Consider the following 23,191-nt stretch of genomic DNA (forward strand, 5'->3'; position numbering starts at 1 on the left):
TTTGTCCTAAGATAGATTTGGTGTGAAATGTATGGGTCTTTTACTGGATGAATGAGATGAATAAACTTTCTACAGAAATGTAAAAATGTGTTTTCTGGAACTTGTTAACTCATCCTCTGTGAAATCACCAGGGCATTTTAGATTAACACTTCTGTAAATAAATGTTGATGCCAACTAGTGAAATTTTTAATGGGGGAAGAAGAGGGAAGAGAGAGAATTTAGTGATTTCCAAGACTGGTTACTTTGGCATATCACTCTGTGAAGTTTTTTTAAAATTTATTTATTTGTTTGAAGGCCAGAGTTACAGAGGTAGTGGGGAGAGGGGCAGAGAAATCTTTCATCATCTGATTCACTCCTTAGATAGCTGCAATAGCCAGAGCTGGGGCAGGCTGAAGCCAGGAGCTTCTTCCAGGTCTCCCATGTGGGTAACTGGGGCCCAAGCACTTGGGCCAGCATCTGCTACTTTTCCCAGGCCATTAGCAGGGAGCTGAGTAAGCAGTGGAACACTCAGGACACAACGGGTTCCCACATGGGATGTGGGTGTTGCAGGTGGCAACTTTACCTGCTATGCCACAATGCTGGCCCGTGTCACTCTGCATTTTCAATATTTACAAGAATTAAGACTACTAAAATACTCTTCATAAGTGAATCCATTTTTTGTTTGTTCATTTCAGTACGCTTCCCAGGAGTTAAAACTTATATCGACCCTGATACATATGAAGACCCATCCCTAGCAGTTCATGAATTTGCAAAAGAGATTGATCCTTCAAGAATTCGCATCGAGAGAGTCATTGGAGCAGGTAAATGTCAAATCTATGCTTTTGAGCACATAAGTCCTTAATGCTTATAACTGGTTTATCAACATAATATTTTATATCTCAATAGTTTTAGTCATTGGAATTTTGAGATGAAAAGGAAAATTATATTTATGTGTCATTTAAAAGTAGTAATTGCCCATGTGTAGTTCTCACACAGTGAGAACATTTATAAAAGTTATTTTTAGCATCCTATTCTTTTCATTCATAATGAAGACAAATCACAAAAAAAAACTAGAGTGCTTCAGAAATTTATTTTGAAAATGCAGTTTTTCATAAGGTTATTATAGATTTACTCAAGCCCCAACATCTATGGGCATATACTGTAATTAGTATTCATAATGATGACCTTGAGGCTCTGTAAGACCCAGGAATGTTCTGAGAATCATTGAAGATACAATTTGGTTCAAAATAGCTTCATAACACTTTAATGCAAATTAGTAATTCTTCCTATGTAGAATTTTCTGATATTCAGAATCTTTCATTGTACTTTGGGATAAATAAAAATTTATTATTAAACAACCTATAAGGATTTGTACTGCTATTAGTTGGGAAAAAGGCTAAGCTGCTATTAACAAAGAGATTCTAGAAAAAAAAAATTACCTTTCTTTTAAGTCCTTGACCCAAGGCAAGTAGTCCGTGCGGGCAGAGGAGCTGTCACTCAGGAGGTCTTAATGAAGATCCACATTGTTCTACTCTTCTTTCTACCTTCGCCTAGTATCCTTGTCTTTTGGAAAGGTCAAAACTAGGAATTTGCACTTCAGCCTTCCAGTCTGTGAGAAGGAATAGGAAAGAGTTCATTGCCTTTGCCTTTGTCTTTAAGGAGAATACCTGAATATTCCAAACATACATATGCACATCTCAAGGATTATCTACATGTCAGTGGAGAAGGTAATGTTCCCCATCCTACCCCCAAACTGAGAGGGAAACCTGAAACTGAAGAATGAACAGGGAAGCTGCCTATGCAAACAGGGCTGTATCAGGGGAGCTTACACACAGGATTCCAAACCAGATAGATGGATAATCTGGTTAGAAGCTGTAGCAAGATTTTTCTGCTCAGAGCAGCAGATGAGGGGAAGATTTTGTACATTTGCAAATCTACTAGGAGGATGAGTTAAGAGCTTGTTTTACAGCATTTCTTCATGGTTTCTTAAGGAGCTAGCCCTTCAGGTATCTTGCTGGTTTTCTTGAATTTGTCAGGAATACTTGTGGATAGCACTTAAGCTTTAGGACCTGGGTGTGAAGGCAGCTAGATTAGAAGGTGGTGGTTGTACTTTTCAGAAAGAGGGACCAATCAAAATAGAGGGGTGGGACTCAAGATGGCATTCCTATGGTGTTTTATTTATTTATTTATTTATCTAAGAGGTAGAGTCACAGTATGGAGGGAGAGACAGAGAGGTCTTCCCCATGAAGGACAGGCTGCATAATATTCAGGGCCCTGTGCTAAAAGAAAGTGTAAGTTGCTTGTTTAAAAAGTTAACAACTTGAAGATTGTGACAACGGAACATTAAATTGACCTCATGGCTTGTCTAAACTCAAGACTCTACACTAGTGCACAGATCATGTGTCCATGAAGCTAGCAGTGTTTCCCAGGTACACAGAGAACTAGCCCTACCCCAAGAATTCCAGGGACCTGTGGGGAATCCTTCCTGATTCCTCTCTGTTCCCTATGCACAGCGATCATCTCATCTACTCTCAACCATGGAGGTCTCCCTCTGAAATATGATACAAGGGTCTTCTATACTTCATTTTAATGCTCTCAGCCAAAGAGGTTGACTTACCAGAAAGATAAGGACCTGGAATCGAACCAGATTCTCTATCCTCTTCTGCTGAACAAAAAGCACATCAACAATCATAACTGAAAAGAGTGGTTGTGCTGTATTTATTGAGTTTTGTAGTTCCTTTGCTTAAGACAGCAGAGCAATAGAGAAGAGGGGAGGCTGAATAAATTCCATGTGTACTGTGCTTGGATTTCTTCTGGCCCCAGAGAGAAAGAAGGGATATATTCTTTTATAGTGCATTGTTCAATAATCACACAGAAAGAAGCATTTCTATGGCAGTTATGTGTGCATAACTTTAATACTAATGTCTGAAGTCATAATGTTGAAAAATAAAATCAGGCATCTCATGAAGGATAAATGTGAAGAAATTAAGTTTACTTTAGTTTTTGGGTTTTTCAACCAAAATATAAATCTTTCCTTTAAAAAGTATAAAGATACTGCCAAACCAACAATAACTTCTGAAGAGATTATTTTAATATCATTTCCACCTGTTCTTCCAGAATTCTGATTAGTCATAGTGAGATTTCTTTTCATTTGTCAAAAGTAGACTATCTACATCTTGTACAGTAATCAGACCTATACATTTTTTATATTTATTCATCATTGACTATTTCATCTTCCAGACAGCATGCTAACAGTTCCTTTACTGTTCATCTTCAGAAAAAATCATGAAAAGTGCTGTGAGACAGGTTTTTTGGTTTTTTTGTTTGTTTGTTTGTTTTTTGGACAAGCAGAGTTAGACAGTGAGAGAGAGAGAGACAGAGAGAAAGGTTTTCCTTTTCCGTTGGTTCACCCACAAATGGCCGCTACGGCCAGCATGCTACGTCGATGTGAAGCCAGGAGCCAGGTGCTTTTCCTGGTCTCCCATGCGGGTGCAGGGCCCAAGCACTTGGGCCATCCTCCACTGCCTTCTCAGACCACAGCAGATAACTTTCCTCTCTTCATGCTTGTGCCAGTATTGCTCTATTAATTAAATCCTTTAAGTCATATTTCTAAAATTCTGTTTGCATATGGAAAATCTGGTAGATGTGTAGACATTTCCCACAGAACCAGCATAGAAAAAACATTTTCAGAAAATTATAGAAGAATTAATAGTTATGTAACATCTATTACTTATTTGCATGATTGGTTACTTGCCCTATTTTATATTCTGAATGGTTTTATTAGGTTATTTTATATCTTCCCTCCAACTCCCACCTATTGATTGTTTTTTCTCAAACTCCATTTCCTCATCATCTGTGTGCATCAGAAAGTCCTCTTGGAAACAAATGTAAATAAACGACTCAAGTGTCAATGTAGATGCAGGACTGGGGTTAGATGGGCTCGGGGAGATGGAAGAACCCACATACAAGGTGTGACAGTTGTCTGGTGGAAGAATTCAAGCAGGATTAAGCATTGACAGTAGAAATGGAGAAGAGTACATAGATTTACAATTCTTTGCTTAGGAAAATTTTATAAAATCTGCTTTTTTTGGCAAAGGAAGAATTAGTAATTTTTCCACATTTCTCATTGGGAGGTACAATATGTAATCATTAAATATTTCTTGAGTGACTGATTAAAAAAAGAACATGAAAATAATATTAACATTTTCAGAAAGATTCAGAGACGTGATACCATTCCTGACCCATGACATTTCTTAAAATATTCAATGAACAATTTCTTAATAGATGGCTAATATTTACTTAAAAAAGACAAATACTAATTAGGCATTTTTGTATGATGTCACTATGTTCATCAAAGATATGTGTATTCAACCTGTCTTCTACAACCTCTGCCTTGGGAAATATTTTGCTAGAAAACTTAATTTATCTGTCTGTATATTCTTAACATTCCTTGTCTTTTACTGTAAATTTCACTGGTTGTTATATGAGTTTTCTAGGACACTTTTTTTGTATATCACTATTCTATTTAATAGTGGCAGCTTATCTTTGTTCATCAATACAGGTCTGAATTTCCATGAAAATGCACATTTCCATTTAAATGAAGTGAGCAGCTCGGTTGCACAGGAGACTATCAAGATCATCTATCTCCTTTGACTTTTTTGCATCATAAAATGAAATACTGTGGGCAGAGGACTGTAAAGCAAAAATTCCCAGGCTAAAAAAAGCCAAGCCAGATTAGGGTAGAATCATTGTTTTACACATATCTTAAGAGATAATGAGAAAATTGGTAAGCTGAATTTTAATCGTGGTCTGGAAAAGGTCACTGAAAGGCTATCCCCTGTACAGGGCAATACTAAGTCTAAACTATTATAACAGAAACTTTACTGGCAGAGTATCTGTAATTTTGAAACATTATTCCATTGGGGAGAAAAAAAATATTCTTGTGTCTCTAAGCCTATAGGGCATCCTTCTTCGATTTGACCTTCCCTATTCCCCTAGTCTCAGTAGAAATGTGTAATATCTGCCTGTCATTCATATTCTATCCCTTTATCTATACAAAACTCATTATTGCCTCCACTATCAGCCTTTTCTTCTCCTGGCTTAGTGTCACCATATATTTTTTTTTTCTCTTACTTGAATAGCCCAGAAAGGTTTAACTGTTGGTTTCTCAGCAATCTCCTACAGGAAAAAGAAACTCAAAAGGACAGCAAAAGGGATATAAAAAGTGAGTGTCAACACAATGATTTATTCAGCCTAAAATTTTTCTGCTGATATTGCCATCTTGTTTGAGGTCACATTTGCCTTGATAAGGCAAATGATAACTTCTTATGCTTCTTCTGATTCCCTTCTCTCACCCAACCCAGCCAGTTTATTTTTCCTACTCTAGTAGCTACTCTCTTTTTAGTTACCATTAAAGAAACTTTTCATCACTTTATTTTTTTGTTTATTTTTACACTGGTATTATGGGAAGGTACTTTTTTTTCATAATATACATGTTCCATGAACTTTCTGAAGACTCTTCATACTTTCTTGCAACATACCAATGAGAAATTTAGGCGGTATTCCAGATGTGGTTTCAGAATTCTACAAGAAATTTAGGTTTATAGCTCTTTTCCTCTGTCCTTATATTAGGTCATCTTCCAAGATGTAGGTTTTGTTCTTATCTGTAAACTTAAAGGATTTATGATAGGAGTTAGATTAATTTTCTTTTTTAATCTTTTTTTTTAATTTATTTTGACAGGCAGAGTGGACAGTGAGAGAGAGAGAGAGAGAGAAAGGTCTTTCTTTGCCGTTGGTTCACCCTCCAATGGCCGCCGTAGCCGGCGCATCGCGCTGATCTGAGGGCAGGAGCCAGGAGCCAGGTGCTTATCCTGGTCTCCCATGAGGTGCAGGGCCCAAGCACTTGGGCCATCCTCCACTGCACTCCCTGGCCACAGCAGAGAGCTGGACTGGAAGAGGGGCAACCGGGACAGAATCCGGCGCCCCAACCGGGACTAGAACCCGGTGTGCCGGCGCCGCAAGGCGGAGGATTAGCCTAGTGAGCCCTGGCGCCGGCCCTTTTTTAATCTTGAAAACTCCATTGCATTACCAATAGAGTAAGAATAAGACCAACAAAAGATTCTGGCAAGGCTTTTGTGTCTTCTGTTCAAGAATGCCTTAACTTTCTAAATCAAATGATGTAATAAGATTGGCTTTTCCTATTCTCCATAGACCTTCATTATGATGTGAAAAAAAAAGCCTCAGATTGAAGCTAGACAAACCCAGGTTTGAATCATAGCTTTGAATCATAGCTTTGCTTCTAACTCACCCTGTGCCATTCAGCAATTTAATAATCTTTCAGAAATTTGGTTTGCTCACCTGTAAATTGATTAATAATAATAATATCCATCTTGCAGTATAAATGGAAGGATTAGAGATGACATCTATTGAGGACCTGTCACATGATAGACATCCAATAAAAGGATGAAAATATACTATTAGATTAAAAATAAACACAGTTGTTATATTTAGTTTGGATGGCTCAGACAAATGACACTCATTGCCCAACACTCAAAATACTTCATGACATAAATATCTGAGTACAAACAATTTGACAGTCAATGAGGTAACTGGAGTAATAGTTATGATTTTCAGAGTTAGATAAAAACTGGTAAATATGATGAAATTTCAATTTTTAAGGAATTTATTAATACATTAGTTTCTCAGAGTCACGGCAAATGCATGCTAATTAATACAACACAATTCTCATCAATTCTCAGCTTTATTTAATATTAATACAGAGAATAGGTTCAATGTACCTCATAGATACTTTTCTAAGATATTCTAATTATGCTTCTTTTCCTACCTACCTACCTCCTTCCTTCCCTCTCCCTTTATTTCCTCTGTCTTCCATTCTCAGATAATATTTTTATTTTACATTATAGTCAAAGGCTTGATGCTCCGTTAAATAAAGAGTTCAATAAGTAAACAGTAAAAGAAAGAAAGAAAGAGAGAGAGAGAGAGAGAGAGAGAGAGAGAGAAAGAAAGAAAGAAAGAAAGAAAGAAAGAAAGAAAGAAAGAAAGAAAGAAAGTTAGAAAGTTAGTAAGTTAGTTTTGGTAGAATATAGTCAAGGGCTATAAGCAATAATCAAATGAAAAGATGTACATTTCATAAATACGCAGTAAAATTTTAGAATAATCACAGAACACAAAAAAACTATAGTAGTATATCATTATTTAATATTGGTTTGACCAAGATATGAAGCAAAGTTTGACAATAAAACTATATTGCAGCAATACTGTTGTCACAGAGAATGTGTAGTGTTCAAGTCTGGCCACATAGCATATGCCCTGTGAGATACTGAGTGGGCCTTGTCATTAATGTTAATCTTATAGCCATCATCTATGTCTTATAATATGCAGTGTGTTTCAAAACTTGAAAGTTTAAGTTTATTATGAGCATATTAAAGATATCAGGTTTTTATAATAAAATTGGGAGCTAAGTATAGATAAAAATTAGATGCAGTCCTGAATTTTTCTCTTTAAAGAAGTACCAGGTTGTTTGTACTGTAGATTATTTCATAATACCAAACACTCAATAATGCTGCCTGAAAGACCATGTGCATCCTACATTGGTGTGTGGTAAGATGTGAATTAAGGCCATAAATCTGATTATAGGATTTGCCTATGTCATATTCTCTCATCTTGCATGAATTAGCTGATTGTTCCCATAGTGATACTTGTGTTCTCAATCTAATTGTCTATGTATTTAACTAATGGTTTCTGCTTTTGTAGGCTGTCCAAGTTATGTATTGTTATGTAACAAACCTTCCCAAAACTGAATGGCTTTTAATAATAATCGTTTACTTTACTCATAACTCTGTGGGTCAGCAATTTGGGCTGAGCTCAGGTACAGCCGAGGGCATTGTTTTGGCCAGGTTTACCTGAGGTTACTTTTCTCAACTAGTGGTCCAGCTGGATGGTGCTAGGTTTCAGGTGGTTGGTTGGTCTAGACACTGGCAAGCTTCAGCACCATCTCTATGACTCATTGCTGCTTACTACAGCCTCTCCTCACCCAACAGGCTGCATTTGCAGTCCCAAGGCAGTATTCCAAGCATACGAGAGCAAGAGTTGTAAGGCCACTTGTGGCTTTGGCTCTGGACTTCCATAGTATAATATTGACACATTAAATTGATTAAAGCAAGTCACAGAGCCAATTCAAATGACATGAGATGGAGAAATAGATTCTACCTCTTAATAAGAATAGCAGAAATGTCACCTTTGTGACAGTGTGTACATATAGGTTTGGAGGAGATGTCTGGCCATTTTTTTAACAATAGTCTACATGGCTCATATTTTTTTTTTTTTAAAGTAAACCATTACTTTCAAACCTAATATGGTTAATGGATTATGAATTCAGTTGCTATTTTTCCTTTAAAACTATTTTTATATTGCACCCTTAATGTTTTCCTTGTGTAACAAGAAGTAGGTGGCCGGCGCCGCGGCTCACTGGGCTAATCCTCCGCCTAGCTGCGCCGGCACACCGGGTTCTAGTCCCGGTCGGGGCGCCGGATTCTGTCCCAGCTGCCCCTCTTCCAGGCCAGCTCTCTGCTGTGGCCAGGGAGTGCAGTGGAGGATGGCCCAGGTGCTTGGGCCCTGCACCCCATGGGAGACCAGGAAAAGCACCTGGCTCCTGCCTTCGGATCAGCACGGTGCGCCGGCCGAGGCGGCCATTGGAGGGTGAACCAACGGCAAAAGGAAGACCTTTCTCTCTGTCTCTCTCTCTCACTGTCCACTCTGCCTGTCAAAAAAAAAAAGAAGTAGGTAATTGATCTTGGATGAAGTATTATGAGGTTTGCAAAATAAAGCAATTCAGGTTCAAGAGTAAAGCTAAAGGAACTATAATGCATAACGCAGAAAAGAATAGTAGAAAAGACAAGGTATCAATAAGAAGGATAATAAATGAAATAACCATACCTATGAATTACTGTTCAGATTCAAAGAATCTGGAGAGCAGGACAGATGAGGAGACTAGATTGCAATGAGGAGACTGCATAAAGCACTTGAACACACTCTAGCAGATTAGGAATGTCAAGATGAGGAAAATGCAGTTTAGACGTTAGAAGTGATAGAATAAGATAAAATAAGAGCTATAAGAGACTGCAAGAGGAATTTTGGGCATTTTCTAGATATTATAGAGTTCAGTGATGCTCTTTATTATATCGAATCTTCTTCAAAATGTTGACTTCTCCTTTCTTGTGATGTAAACATAACTCTAGCCCTGCTTCTTGGCTGATTAGAAATGGTTACTGATGTTTTACTTTGGTGACTTTTTAGTTTATAATGGCAGATAAAGTATAAAGTGATTAAAGAAAAATCAAAAGATGTTATCTTTGAAAAGGAAAGGAAAACAAGATTTGTATGCATATGTGCAGTTACATATGTGTGTATAAATGTGTACATTTTTGTGTGTATTTTAGTATATGTGTATGTATACATATAAATGACATGTATGTGTATAGGATAGTCACTTTAGTCTGCTGTAACAAAACTGCATAGACTGAGTAGTGTAAACAACAGAAATTTATTTTCCTCAGAGTTCTGGATGCTAGAGTTTGAGGTCGGGGTGCTGGCATAGGTGGGTTCTGGTGAGGACCTTATTTTGAATTTCAGAGGGCTGCCTTCTCATTGTGTCTTCACCTGGCTGAGGAAAGAGGGGGAGAGGGGAGAGAGAGAAAGATAAACAGAGAGAGAACAAGATCTTCAGTATGACAGTCTTATTAGATGGGAACCTCACTCAGATGACCTCCTCATCTCATAACACTGGGAGTTGCAGATTCTACATAGGAGTTTTTAGAGAACACAATTTCATCTACAGTACCATAGTAGGGTGTGTGTGTGTATGTTAAGGCATGCTCATACACACATGTAGAGAAAGACAGCAATATACTACCTAATGTGAAATTTATTCACTGTTATGCAAGTATCTGTATTGGTAAATTTTGAATAAAAGAACAAAATTTGGAAATTCATAAAGGATTTGTCTTCCTGGAAGAGCTCTGGACTTACAGCTTGGTTTGAGACAAGAGCACAACCAAGGATCTCCTGGTGACCAATGTGTGACCAGGGAGTGGTAGAGCCACAGAAGAGCGAACAGTAGAAATCCCCCTGAGTACAATCTACAAAGATGGTGCATTTTATTTGCTGTCTTAGTTAAAATGCTAATGTGATTGTTGGTAAGACCATGATGAAGATATCATGGAATTAGTGTGAAACTGAAATCAAGCTGTCCAGTGTGCAGTTGTGGCCTCAGTGCCCACACCAGGCTGCATCTATATGTTTTCTTTTGAGAGGATGCTCCCAACAGTTGTTAGAATTTTTTACCTAAATCTAGTGTTTGTCATAAAATTAAAATGTGCATTGTGTTTCTGCTGTTCCTTGAAGACAATAGAGAAGAATCTTAAGCTTAGCAGGAAGTAGTATTTATATAAAAATAGAAACAGTTTATTCTCAAAAGCTTTTCCCCCAATAACTAGTTCATTCAACTATGATTAGGAATTTTATAAATACCCCCTCACAGTAATTGGCACTTCCTGAACTGAGCCTTGCCTTTCTGAGTTTTGTTCATAGGATTTGAATTCATTGTACATTTGTCCTTCAAACTTCTTGTCCACTGGGAAGAAAGTTCAGTCTAAGTTATAAGAACAGACACTAATCGATTTAATTCCCTAAGCTTTGATTTCCTTATCTGTGAAATAAAAATAAAGTATCTCTGCTCTTTCATGATTGTTGTGAGAAGCCAATGTGATAAACTAGATTCTAACTGATCATTTAGCCTTTATCAAAACACCACCCATAAAAGTGTTCACTACTTCACACAACCCCCCATTCTGTTGGGAACAGTTCCAATAAACTGGAGAATCTCTGTGAGTAAAACTGTGCTTCCTTCTGACACTGTATATAATCTTAAAATACTGCCTATGGTACTTGTTCTGCAAAATTGAACTATACAAAGTAAATCTAACCTACTTCAACACTACACCATGACTCTTCACATATTTGGAGACAGTATGTGAACCTCATAAATCTTCCTTTTCCAGCCTAAATTGTCTAGATCTCTCAACCATTTCCATCTGACATGATTTCTGACTACTTCATTTTTCTGGACCACCTTCCTCTGAAGAAGTAGACTTTTGCTCCAAGTCTTTTTAGAATCAAGCCCAATATTACAAATATGTTCTAATCAATTCATAGAACACAGGGCTAGTACCTTTCCTGCTGTGTGTCTGTTAATGCAGACTGAGTTTGCATTTACTTTTTGAACAGCTGCCACACACAGTTGGCATAGGGAGAGCTTACTACCAGCTTATTCCCAGTGGTCTTGGGATGAGTTGCTATTAAGTCAGGCCAATTGACTTTATTATGCTGAGCACAATATTGTATTTTATTTATATGCCCACAATATATACCTATAGAAACCATAGGTATTCTCTGACTTTATTATGCTGAGTATAGCATTATATTTTATTTATATTCCCACTATCTATCTATATCACATATAATCATATATATTTTTATATATACAGATTTATTATGTATTTTTACATTCCTATTTCATAAATGTGCCTATAAAATTTCATCATGTTTCTGTAGGTAAAATTTCCGAACCTGTGCACATCCTTTTCCATCTCAGTTAGTACAATTATTGTTCCTGCATGTGTCATTGGTGATTTGGTTTCTCTTTCAAGTTAGCTGTGCATCCTTCCCATAACAGATCAGAGCTCCCAATGCAATAGTTATATAGTGCATACTAATTGCCTTCCTCACTGGGATAATTGTGTTTTCATTGTTGAAATTCAGATTTTATAGATACATAACCCTCACCCTTTATAGTATTTTATAGTGTACATAATCCTCACCCTTTATCATGAATTTGGAACAAATCCATGTATATTTTTTAAAGATTTATTTACTTATGTGACAGGCAGAAATACAGGAAGAGAAGGAGAAAGAGAAAGATCTTCCATTCCCTTGTTCACTTCCCAAATGGCCTCAATGGCAGGAGTTGGCCCAGCTGAAGCCAGGAGCCAGAAGCTTCATCCAGGTCTCCCACTTGGGCCATTTTCTGCTGCTTTTCCAGGAACATTAGCAGGGAGCTGGATTGGAAGTGGAGAAGCCCGGACTTGAACCAGCACTCTTGTGGGATGTCAGCACTGCAGATGGAGGCTTAACCTTCTACACCACAGTGCTGACCCTATCCATCTATGTTTTTGAACTGCCACCTTGAAATTTAATATCTACAACTATGGTCAGTGGCTTTTACATAGGTTGTTAGGTATCTTCAAATGAAATGGTCAGTTTTCCCCTGAGTTCCTACCCCTTACACTTTATCAGTCTTTATATAGAACCAAGTTCCTATAAGAGCTCTGTTGACTTTTTGAAAGATGATAAGAGCAGCTAGGAGGCATTTATTATCTTTATAGCCTGTCATTTATTGCTTTCATGGTATAGTAACTAAATTCTATGATATTGTGTGAGGCTGGAAGCACATGAACATTATCTAATGGAGTTCCTTTTTTAAATGAAAACCTCTGATATTTTGTGCCTGCCAGAATCTTTCCCCTGCCTCCCTCCTTGCCTTGTCCTATCAGGAAAGATAGTTTAACTTTCATACTAATAGTAAACAAGATAAATTAAATGTTTATGTGCTTGAAGTAAGTTTTTAGGTATTATTGTCTCTTTCAGTTCTCAAGGAATCACATCTGTTGATTTTACACATAAGGAAAGCAAAATATAGTGAGATTAAACTACCTGGTCAAAGGAAATCAGCTTATAAATTATAAAACTAAATTCAACCCAGAGTACTAGAACCAGCCTATAGAAAATAAAGGCAAATTCAACTCCAAAGTAATCTAATTTGAGAATTTAAGCTCTTAATAAGCAAACTTAATTAAAGGTAACCTTTTATTTTTATGAAATTTTACCTCCTCCATAGAATGTCTTCTCCTGGCACCTGTACAAGGGCATTTCGAAAAGTTCATGGAACATAAGATTAAAAGATAAGTTTATTTGAGAGGAAAAATTTTGAAATCCATGCAGTTTTTTTCATGCTATGCATTTTCTATGAAAAATTTGAAGACCCCCTTATACAACTGCTATTTCTTAAAACATCCTTAATTGAATAATGTCTACCTGTCTTAGGTGAATGTAGCTGTGTCCCTTCCCTTCATTCCAGCCACCTGTTAATCTGTTTGCAGTTATTTCCTTACTGCATGACATGAAGACTGTGCCCTCATTGCTGATCTGAGTTGCTATGATTCAGAGGTTATTGCCATTATCACCACTACCTAACTCTCTATGCACTGATCCACCAAAAAGCCAAGTGTCTTAGCAGGGCACATTGATATGGATAGTTGTCATTGTCATTAAGTCATTTTTTAGGGTGGAATGACAAATTTTCCATGTGGAAGCATGATCCACATGTAAGAATATGTGTGGCATATATATGATATGGCAGGCATATCAGTCTATCAGCAAACCCTCTCAGCTCTGCCTTCAAAATATATCCCAGTATCAAGACATATTTTACCAAGTCGCAATGACCCCCTTACCCAGCCCACCAATATATCTCCTGGCTGGCCTCCTTCCACTACTCCATGGTAAATTTTCCTCACATAGAACACTAGAACTGGGAAAGTAATTTGAAGTGTAAACCAGGCTATTTCACTCTTTCAAAAGCCCACAGTCAGGTCCATCTCCTTTAAATAAAAGTCTGGTCACCTCATTACCACCTCTTCAATTCCCTCTCCCACAGCTTCTCCCTAACTCTCTGGTCTTTGGTAACAATGGTGTCCCTGCTCTTCTTCAACATATTGCATGCATACTTGTCTCAAGACATTTGTATTTGATGTTCATCTGATCAGAAAGCTCTTAGCTCCAGTAATACCATGACTCCTTCCCCAGACATTCACTTCTTCTACCCTCTGCAACAATGTGAATCCATGAGAGGGATGCTTTATCTTCCGCAAGGGTACATCAAAGAGTAGAAATGGAAATTATGGAAAATGGATTTAAAATTTGTTTAATTTGGTCCAAAAAAATTCTGAAATCCATGCATACGTGGAGTCTTCAAGAAGTTCGTGGAAAATATGTTAAAAGAAAACTATGCATGGATTTAAAAAATGTTTTGCACCAAAATAAATTTAATTTCACTTTTTCATGAAATCTTTGAAGTATCTTCAGATCAGTGCCAGGGTTAATTGCTGTGAAGGAGGCATGATAAGAGCAGATCACGGGGCTAACACTGTGGCATAGAAGGTAAAGCTGCCGCCTGCTGTGCTGGCATCCCATATGGGTGCCAGTTTGTGTCCCAGCTGCTCCACTTCTGATTCAGCTCTCTGCTATGTCTTAGAAAAGCAGTAGAAAATACATATGCTATGTATGCTAAACTGATCTTCTGTATATAAAGAGAATAGAAAATGAATCTTGATGTGAATGGAAGGGGAGAGGGAGTGGATTAGGGGAGGGTTGTGGGTTGGAGGGACGTTATGGGGGGGAAGACATTGTAATCCATATTCTGTACTTTGGAAATTTATATTCATTAAATAAAAGTTAAAAAAAAAAGCAGTAGAAGATAGCCCAAGTCCTTGGGTCCCTGTACCCATGTGGGAAACCTGGAAGAAGCTCCTGGCTTCTGCTTTTGGATGGGCCCAGCTCCGGTCATCGTGGCCATTTTGGGAGTGAACTAGCAGATGGAAGACTTACCTCTCTGTCTGTCTGTCTGTCTCTCTCTCTCTCTTTCTCTCTCTCTCTCTGTTTCTACCTCTATCTAACTCTCTACATGTCAAATAATTAAATCTTTTTTTTAAAAAAAAGAGTGGATAACCTCTCAGAAAAAGGCATACAAGTTAAATTATTTTAGGAGAATTCATAGTCACATTTTCAATTAAAATGGTCATTCTGATGTCAGCATGCAGAAAGGATTTAGATAAGCAGTGATTGGCAGCAGAGAAATCAATGAGAATCAGGGATTCATGAGAGCAAGGAATATAGGACAAATCTTTGGGTTTTTGAGCAGAGTCACTGAGATAAAGAACATATGAATATCTGAGAGAAGATTAGCCACATAGAGATCATGTGGGAGAAGAATCAATTAGGTTTCTTGTTAAGAATGAAAATCTGTGCTATTTGTTCACTGTTTGGTGAAAACCAGTATGCTATTGATATATTAAATTGCACTTCCTTACCCTTGTCACTGTAATTCCTGTGAAAGCCAGAAAATAATTAGGCTATGAAGATATTTTCATAAGCTTTATCTCATGGAAAATACATCCCTAAGACACAATGCTCATTTTTAACTTCATGGCAAGAACAGCACAAGACAAGTGAACTATGCTGAAGAGTGAGCAAAGATATCTTGCTTGCCAGAGTTATACTTTTTATTTTAGAAATAAAAATTTTGTAAAAGAATATGAGAATGTTGCCTTGTACTTGATTTGTTGGCCTGTCAAGTTTCACTTGTTGGTTGATGGAACAAATGTCTACAGTGCTGGAAATCAGTGGTACGTCTACCTACATGCTAGGAGGTTTAACACCATTCTCCACAAAAGCAGCAGCAAAAAGAATTGGAAGAGGGAAGAGATTTCCTTATTTTATTCTCTTTTGAAAATTCTTAAGTTTTTAAAAAAATCAACATGACCTTTATGAGGGTACTTCCAAAAGTTCATGGAAAAATAAAATTAATAGACAAGTTCATTTTGGCACACAAAAAACTGGTTAACCTGTACATACAAGAGATCTTTAAAAAGTTCATGGGAATGTATATTATGGAACAACTAGCAATGGATTTCAAAAATTGTTACATCAAAATAAAGTTATATTTTAATTCCATTTTTCAGTCAACTGTGCCCTCGTACATATCTAAAATTAATCACAAAAATCAAAGGGCTTTTAATGAACATCACAGGAGTACTATTTCTTCTCTTGACCCCAAACCCAATCGATTTGAAAGGGAACAGCTTTACTCAACATGCTATGGCTGTTTCTGCTAATATTTATAATAATGGAACTCCTAGCACTTAGATGCCATTTTCTACAAAACTGGAAAGAGATGGAGGATTGGCCTTCTCTTAGCCAGACTTCTGATTTATCTAGGTCCCTTTTAGTGATGCCACTTTCAGAAGAGCAGATTAGCTCTTCTGATGGCATATCCATGTTGCCCCTGGAAGCTCACAGCTGAATAGCTCTTGAGCAGGGTTCGGCTAACTATGGCCCAAAGCGCAAACTGCCCACTTTACTGGGCATTTATTGCCATATCCATCTGTTTACTTAATGTCTATGATGCCTCTTGAGTTACAACTGCAGAATTATTCCTGTGCCTAAAATATTTACTGTCTGGCCCTTGACAAAAGATGCTTGCCACAGCCAACTCCTAATTGGACTAGTATGTCATGCAGAGTACCCCAGGCAAGTGAAATTTTTTTTTTTATTTTTAAAGGCTTATTTATTGATTTTGAAAGAGTTACAGAGAGGGAACAAAAGAATTCTTAAGACCTCTCTTTCTTTTCTTCCAGGAAAACTAATGCATGTCTCTCCTCCTTTCTCCTAACTAAGTTGGAGCCATTACTAATAATATTAGATGATTTTCCTCTCTCTCAGTTTACTATCTTCATTTTGCTAGAACAGATCATTCATTGATTTCCTAAAAGTAAGATGTTTGCAGAGGAATCATGTTTTCTGAATTATTTTATATCTGAATTATTTTATATCTGAAAATAGCTTTTCAGTAAATACAGTTAATAAATATAATTAGTAATGAATTTTGGCATCAAATTCCAAGTTAAAAATACTTCCCCCTCTGAGTACTTAAAATACTCTGAGTACTTAAAAATACTTCCCCCTCTGTCCTCTAGGTATCAGCACAACTGCTGACCAGTTCTGTGCCTGGAGGATTTTACCTTGGAGTTGCATATTAATGTGCTGTGCACATACAAGAGGTCTTGAGAAAGTTCAGGGGAAAGACTATGTATTATTTTAAAAAAAAAAATCTATGGATTTCAAAAATTTGCATCACAATAAATTAATTAATAATTAATTCTAGATTTTTGAAAATATTTGTATTACTCCTTTACTAATTTCCTCATCTGTGTTCTCTTTATTATCCTCAGAATGATGGAATTCCTGAATTGAGACTTTACCATAAGGTTTAACCTCATGTATTGAATATTTAGGTTTATTCTTTGTAGATATAAATTCATACTATTCTATAGCAGACTTTTAGCTATATCTTCCAAGGCTTCTCTTAAGGATTTTGTCCTGCTATCACTTTAATTCCAGAAAATCTCTCTGCTTTTCCAATTATTTCTTTCAGTGTCTAGATATTTCTTGATGGATCACACTTGTTGAATTGCACCTGCACTGTTTCTTCTACTTTCCTTGTGTGTGCTTTATTGCACTTGCCTCTTTCTGTAGTATTGTGGACTCTTCTTACATATCTGGTGATTTTTAGCTTTCCATTCATATTCCCAGGTGTGGCACTGTTGGGAGGTTCTATACGTGTACGGGCATGTCTGCTGCACTGTTATGTGACTATTTTTATTAGAATTCCTGAAGTGCCAAAATCGTTTTCCTTTTCCCTGAGGATAATTTGGTTTTCATGGAAAAGACCCATCTGAGAATTTGTGGGAATTATATATCAACTATTCCTTGTAAAACTTTCCAGCAATAGCCTTTCCCACCTGTGGCACATGTCTCACTCTGGCACAGATACAACCAAGACAAGACTCCATCTATGTTTCCTCCCTGTGAATCTCTGTCCTCTCAATGAAGACAACCTCTTAGCTTCTTTTTTGTGCCCTGCTATACTCATTGATACTTCCTACTTGCTTTAGTCACAGCTGGTAATCTGCTTTACCTCCTTCCACTGGAGTATAGTTTATTTCCTCTTTGCCCTTGAGAATTCATACTGAGAAATTTGCTTTTCTATTATTAAAGACAGAAAGAAAAGAATACATATGTATTTTATTTTCTCTTCAATTTTTTATTTATATAAGGTAAACAAATTCCATATGTTTCATAAATGTGAATTTTAGAGCACAATGATACTTCCCACGCTATACACCCTCCCACCCATGTTCCTACCCTACCTCCTCCTTCTTTTCTTATTTTTTCTTAGAATTTTATAGTGATATACTTTCAGTTTATTTTATAATCACAAGCTTAACCCTCCATCAAATAAAGAATACAACAAGTACTAAGTAGAAAAACCACTATTCTTCAAGAGTATAGACAGGCTAGTGTCCATGCCAGTTCACCTTATTTATTCGTGTTTTTCTCTCCTCCAGTCAGCCTGGTGAACTTTCCCCAGCGGGGCTTCAAGCCGCCTCGTTCCCTCTAGGCTCTTTCTGCCTTTCCCTGCCATTGTCTCGGGTTACCGAGGTTTTGTCTCACCTCCCCTTCCAGCCCTGGCGTGCAGACTCTGCGGCTAGGCTTCCACGCGGTGGGTGACCTTGCTCTCCCCGTAGGTCCTCCGTGTCACATCCACTAGATCCAGAAGAGTTTCCTCTGCAATTTTTCCCTGAGCCTTTTCCTGAGACTACAGTAACTCCACTTTTATTAAACTATCTTTACCCGAACTATCAGTGCACACCCTCACTATTCTGCCATCTGCACCTTAATGTTTATTACAGCTAAATTCACAATAGCTAAGAACTGGAATCAACCTAAATGCCCATCAACAGTAGACCAGTTAAAGAAAGTATAGAATACTATACAGCAATAAAAAAAATGAAATCCAGTCATTTGCAACAAAAGGGAGGAATCTGGAAAACATTATGCTGAGTGAAATAAGCCAGTCCCAAAGGGACAAATATCATATGTTCTCCCTGATCAGTGACAACTAACCAAGCACCAAAACGGAAACCTGTTAAAGTGAAATGAACACTATGAGAAACGGTGACTTGATCAGCCCTTGCCCTGAGTGTTGATGAACAACTTAATATGTTATCCCTCTTAGTATTTTTTTTGTTTGTTCTACTTAATACAATTGGTTGAATTCTGTAATTAATACACAGTTAGTCTTAAGTGTTGAAACTTAACTGAAAAGTGATCCCTGTTAAATATAACAGTGGGAATAAGAGAGGGAAAAGATGTACAATTTGGGACATGCTCAAGCTGACTTGCCCCAAATGGTAGAGCTAGAAACATACCAGGGGATTCCAATTCAGTCCCATCAAGGTGGCATGTACCAATGCCATCTCACTAGTCCCAGTGATCAATTTCTGTTCACAATTGATCATAATGATAGGACTAAGAGTCAAAGGAATCACATAAACAAGAATAGTGTCTGCAAATACTAGCTGATAGAATAAAAAAGGGAGAGAATGACCCAACATGGGAAGCAAGATACACAGCAGACCCATAGAATGGCAAATGTCCTAAACAGCACTCTGGCCTCAGAATCAGCCCTTAAGGCATGTGGATCTGGCTGAAAAGCCCATGAGAGTATTTCAGGCATGGAAAGCCAAGACACTCTGGCAAAAAAAAAAAAAAAAAATTGACCTAAATGAACTGTCTCCACGAGTGAGATCCCAGTGGAAAGAACAGGTCATCCTCTGAAGGGAGGAGAGAACTCCACTTTGACTATGACCTTGTCTAAATATGATCAGAGTCGGTGAACTCAAAAGGCTTCCATAGCCTTGGCAACTCATGACTAGAGCCTAGGGTGATTACTGATGCCAGAAACAAGAGTGTCAATTTGTTAAGTCAACAACAGGAGTCACTGTGCACTTACTCCTCATGTAGGATCTCTGTCCTTAATGTGCTGTACATTGTTATTTAATGCTATAACTAGTACTCAAACAGTATTTTTCACTTTGTGTTTCTATGTGTGTGCAAACTGTTGAAATCTTTACTTAATATATGCTAAACTTATCTTCTGTATATAAAGAGAATCAAAAATGAATCTTGATGTGAATGGAAGGGGAGAGGGAGCGGGAAAGGGGAGGGTTGCGGGTGGGAGGGAAGTTATGGGGGGAGGGGAAGCCATTGTAATCCATAAGCTGTACTTTGGAAATTTATATTCATTAAATAAAAGTTAAAAAAAAAACAGATAACTAAAAATCATTAAGAATTATTACAAGCAACTGATAAAAGAAATACAATTCTAGAAAATTACAAAATTACAAAAACTGATATCTTGAGGAATCAGAAGCTAAACTGTCCTGTGTCTATTGCATACACTCTATTAGTATTTAACTTTTTTTTCACTCCTGAAGGAGTTCTAGATTTTGAGGTTTTTGGCAAGTTCTACCAAATGCATAATTCCAAAACCCAGATCCTCTAACTTTACACAAACTTGTTAAAAAAATATTGAAATTTCATTCCCCAGGAAAAATATGTGATCTGAAAGAGGTTTAACTTGCCATTTTCCTTCCAAAGGATAAATGTTTACAAAGTATTTCCAAAGCCCCTTCTCCATTTATGTGGTTAGGAAAAAACCTTTCCCTTCCAGACTGTCATAAAACACAAAGCATGCCCCAGTGCTGGAAGTCACTGAGAAATACCTGGGACTACACAGCCAGGATGCTCCTGCAACTTAGAATTCACTAATGATGATGAACTGGAGGAGATGTGAAATGTCACACTTTCACATCCAAACACAGTTTTATTGTCATTGCCTGGTATTAGATTTTTAAAATCTGATGATATTAATGATTACAAATTCTCCTTTTATGTTGGATTAAGGATGAATCTTGACATATCTTTTTTTAGAAAATACTAAGAAATTCATAAATTTCATTAAATTTACATTTCTAAATATTCTGAAATTTTACTTCCTTTTCATTACTGTTTCACCATAACAATTAGAAGACTTAATTTGATATATATAGGAAAATTTCAACACTCCAAACTGCTGGGAAATTTAGTCTAAATAATTGTGTTCCATACCTTTGTAAGCTATTGCGTCAATTTTTAGATATTTAATATTTTACATAATTATTTCTAAAATGCATTATTTACCTCCAATAAACTATTAAAACATTAGATTTATCTTTCTCTATTACATCAAAGGAAATTCACAATAGCAAAAACTAGAATGAACAGAAAAAATCACTCCTAAGCCAGATAACCAAAAAATAACCTGATTTGTGTAGACCTCCTTCTAATCTATTTTCTAAGCATAAAATTTATGTTTTCTTTTCATAAGTTGTAATCATGGCATATAATATTTTTCTCTATATAGTTAAGGCAACTTATATTTACTTACTAAATATCATAGCAGTTTCTCGTTAATACATATAATATTCTTATATAAAAGTTTTCAAATAAGTGCCAATTTTTCTATTATTTTTAAAAACTTGCTTCTACCATTGAGTGTCATATAAGACATTATAGGGCAACATCTTTGCAATTTAAACGTCTTTAAAATCTTGATCAATTACAGTAACTGAACAATAGCACTTCCAATATTCTGCTTGAAACAAAACCAAAGAAGTGATGAGAGAACTTTGTTCAATGGTGTGTCTAACCTGACTTAAATGTCCACCACGTATTTCATTCATCTTAACATGCATTTTTCCCTGATTCTCAATTCACAGAACTTGAATTACTTCTTACATTTTGCAGCATTTGCAGCATTTGCTGTTTAATCGGGAGCATTATCTCCTCTCTAGAAGTATATATAATCGTGATATATATTGTAACATAGGACTCTGAAAAACCTTATTTTTGAAAAAATAAATACAGTAATATAGCACATATATTTCAAAAATTGCAAAGAATGTCTTCTGAGAAACAGACTTAGTGAATGAAATTCTACCTAAAATATTAAATTTTACATTACTGAAAATAGAGCTGTAATATGAAAAAACTCGTTTGTGTTTATTATTTTAATAGAAAATCTGCCTATTATTATCCCTGGAGAATAAATAAAAACACATTAAAATGTCTACTGTTCTGAGTCATGGTTTAATTTACAGAGGTGTTAATGATTATCCATGTACATTTTCTTTAGTTTAAGATAAAATGACCTAATAACATACTTTTATTTATGAACCATTAGTATTTTAAAGCTATGCAAAGTCTATTACTGTTAAAGACTCATGTAATAGCGTTTTAATAGTAACTCAGCATACAGATTTTTAATGAAAATTATTACGTTGTATACATTTTTGGAAAGATATTTTTTACCCTATTTTTTGAAGCAATCCACTAGCTGACAATCCACTAGTTTCTCTTACTCATTGCCGTCTAAACATCGGCCCTCCACTGTGAATACTGATCATTTTTCCGGCCTGGCTGAATCCCAGAATGTCTTACTTGTGCTAGAGCAGGAATTCTCATATACTCTTGTGGTCGCCTTCTCAAGTAACTCTTGCAAATGTTGAGTTACGGAAATGTTAAGTTTCTCACGGAGTTAAGCACAGATGGAGGTGCTGTGAGGATGTCAGTACAATCAAGCATTCGCTAACATTCATTACCCATGGGTTCACTATGATAGACACTAGAGGATTAAGAAGAACAAAAAATCATTATACTTGGAGGCAAAATGAATAGATTACAATTAATGAGAAAATTTCTGTTGATAAGAGAATGCAGGAGGGAACTTTAAAGAGTATTATGAAATCATGTTTAAAAGAAGGATTTTATTTGGCCTAAAATTGAAATTATTGTCTGAGAATTCCCTCTGTGCCAAGTCATGTCTTTAAGTGTCATCCATGTATTACCACAAATAAGTGGCTCTCTAAAAAACAAAAATTTATTATTTTACATTTTTTGAGTTTTTTTAATGTGTTTTTTAAATGAGTTTGTAAGGGTGATATCCTAATTGGATAGGATTGGTAGTCCTACATACACATGCATGAAGGCAAGGCTATGTGAAGACACTGAGAAAGGCCGTTGCCTGCCAGCCAGGAAGAGAGCTCTATCTGGAACTAAAGGAGCCAGCACATGGGGTTTAAACTTCTCAGTCTTCAGAACTGTGAGAAAATAAACTGCTCTTGTTTAAGCCACACAGTCTAGGATGCACTGTAATGGCAGCCTGAACAAATACAAGAGATGATGGTATGGTCCCTAGGAGGTGCCTAGGTGCTTGCACAAGTATGCAGTCCAACAGGCAGTGTGTGTTTGAGACTTAGCCTGAAGGCAGTAGTTCATGGTAAAAACGTTAACCTGAGATAGTGTGTATACTGAAAAGAGAACGTGGCTGAGAACAGAACTACAGATTTCCTGTAAC

The 23,191-nt window shown here is 36.7% G+C and overlaps 1 protein-coding gene across 5 annotated transcripts in view; it reads left to right on the forward strand.

The window, feature by feature from the left end:
• The window catches only part of EPHA6 (EPH receptor A6), a 1,031,027-nt gene that overhangs the window by 768,012 nt on the left and 239,824 nt on the right, over nt 1–23,191 (forward strand). For all 5 annotated transcript variants that reach the window (XM_051859384.3, XM_051859387.3, XM_051859383.3 and 2 more), the window contains one exon: nt 675–800. In XM_051859384.3, coding sequence (XP_051715344.3) covers nt 675–800 — 126 coding nt within the window. The remainder of the gene's footprint in view (nt 1–674; nt 801–23,191) is intronic.

Source organism: Oryctolagus cuniculus, chromosome 4 (genome assembly GCF_051225735.1).
Source record: "Oryctolagus cuniculus isolate XC-2025 breed Fujian yellow rabbit chromosome 4, ASM5122573v1, whole genome shotgun sequence".
NCBI classification, from domain to species: Eukaryota; Metazoa; Chordata; class Mammalia; order Lagomorpha; family Leporidae; genus Oryctolagus; species Oryctolagus cuniculus.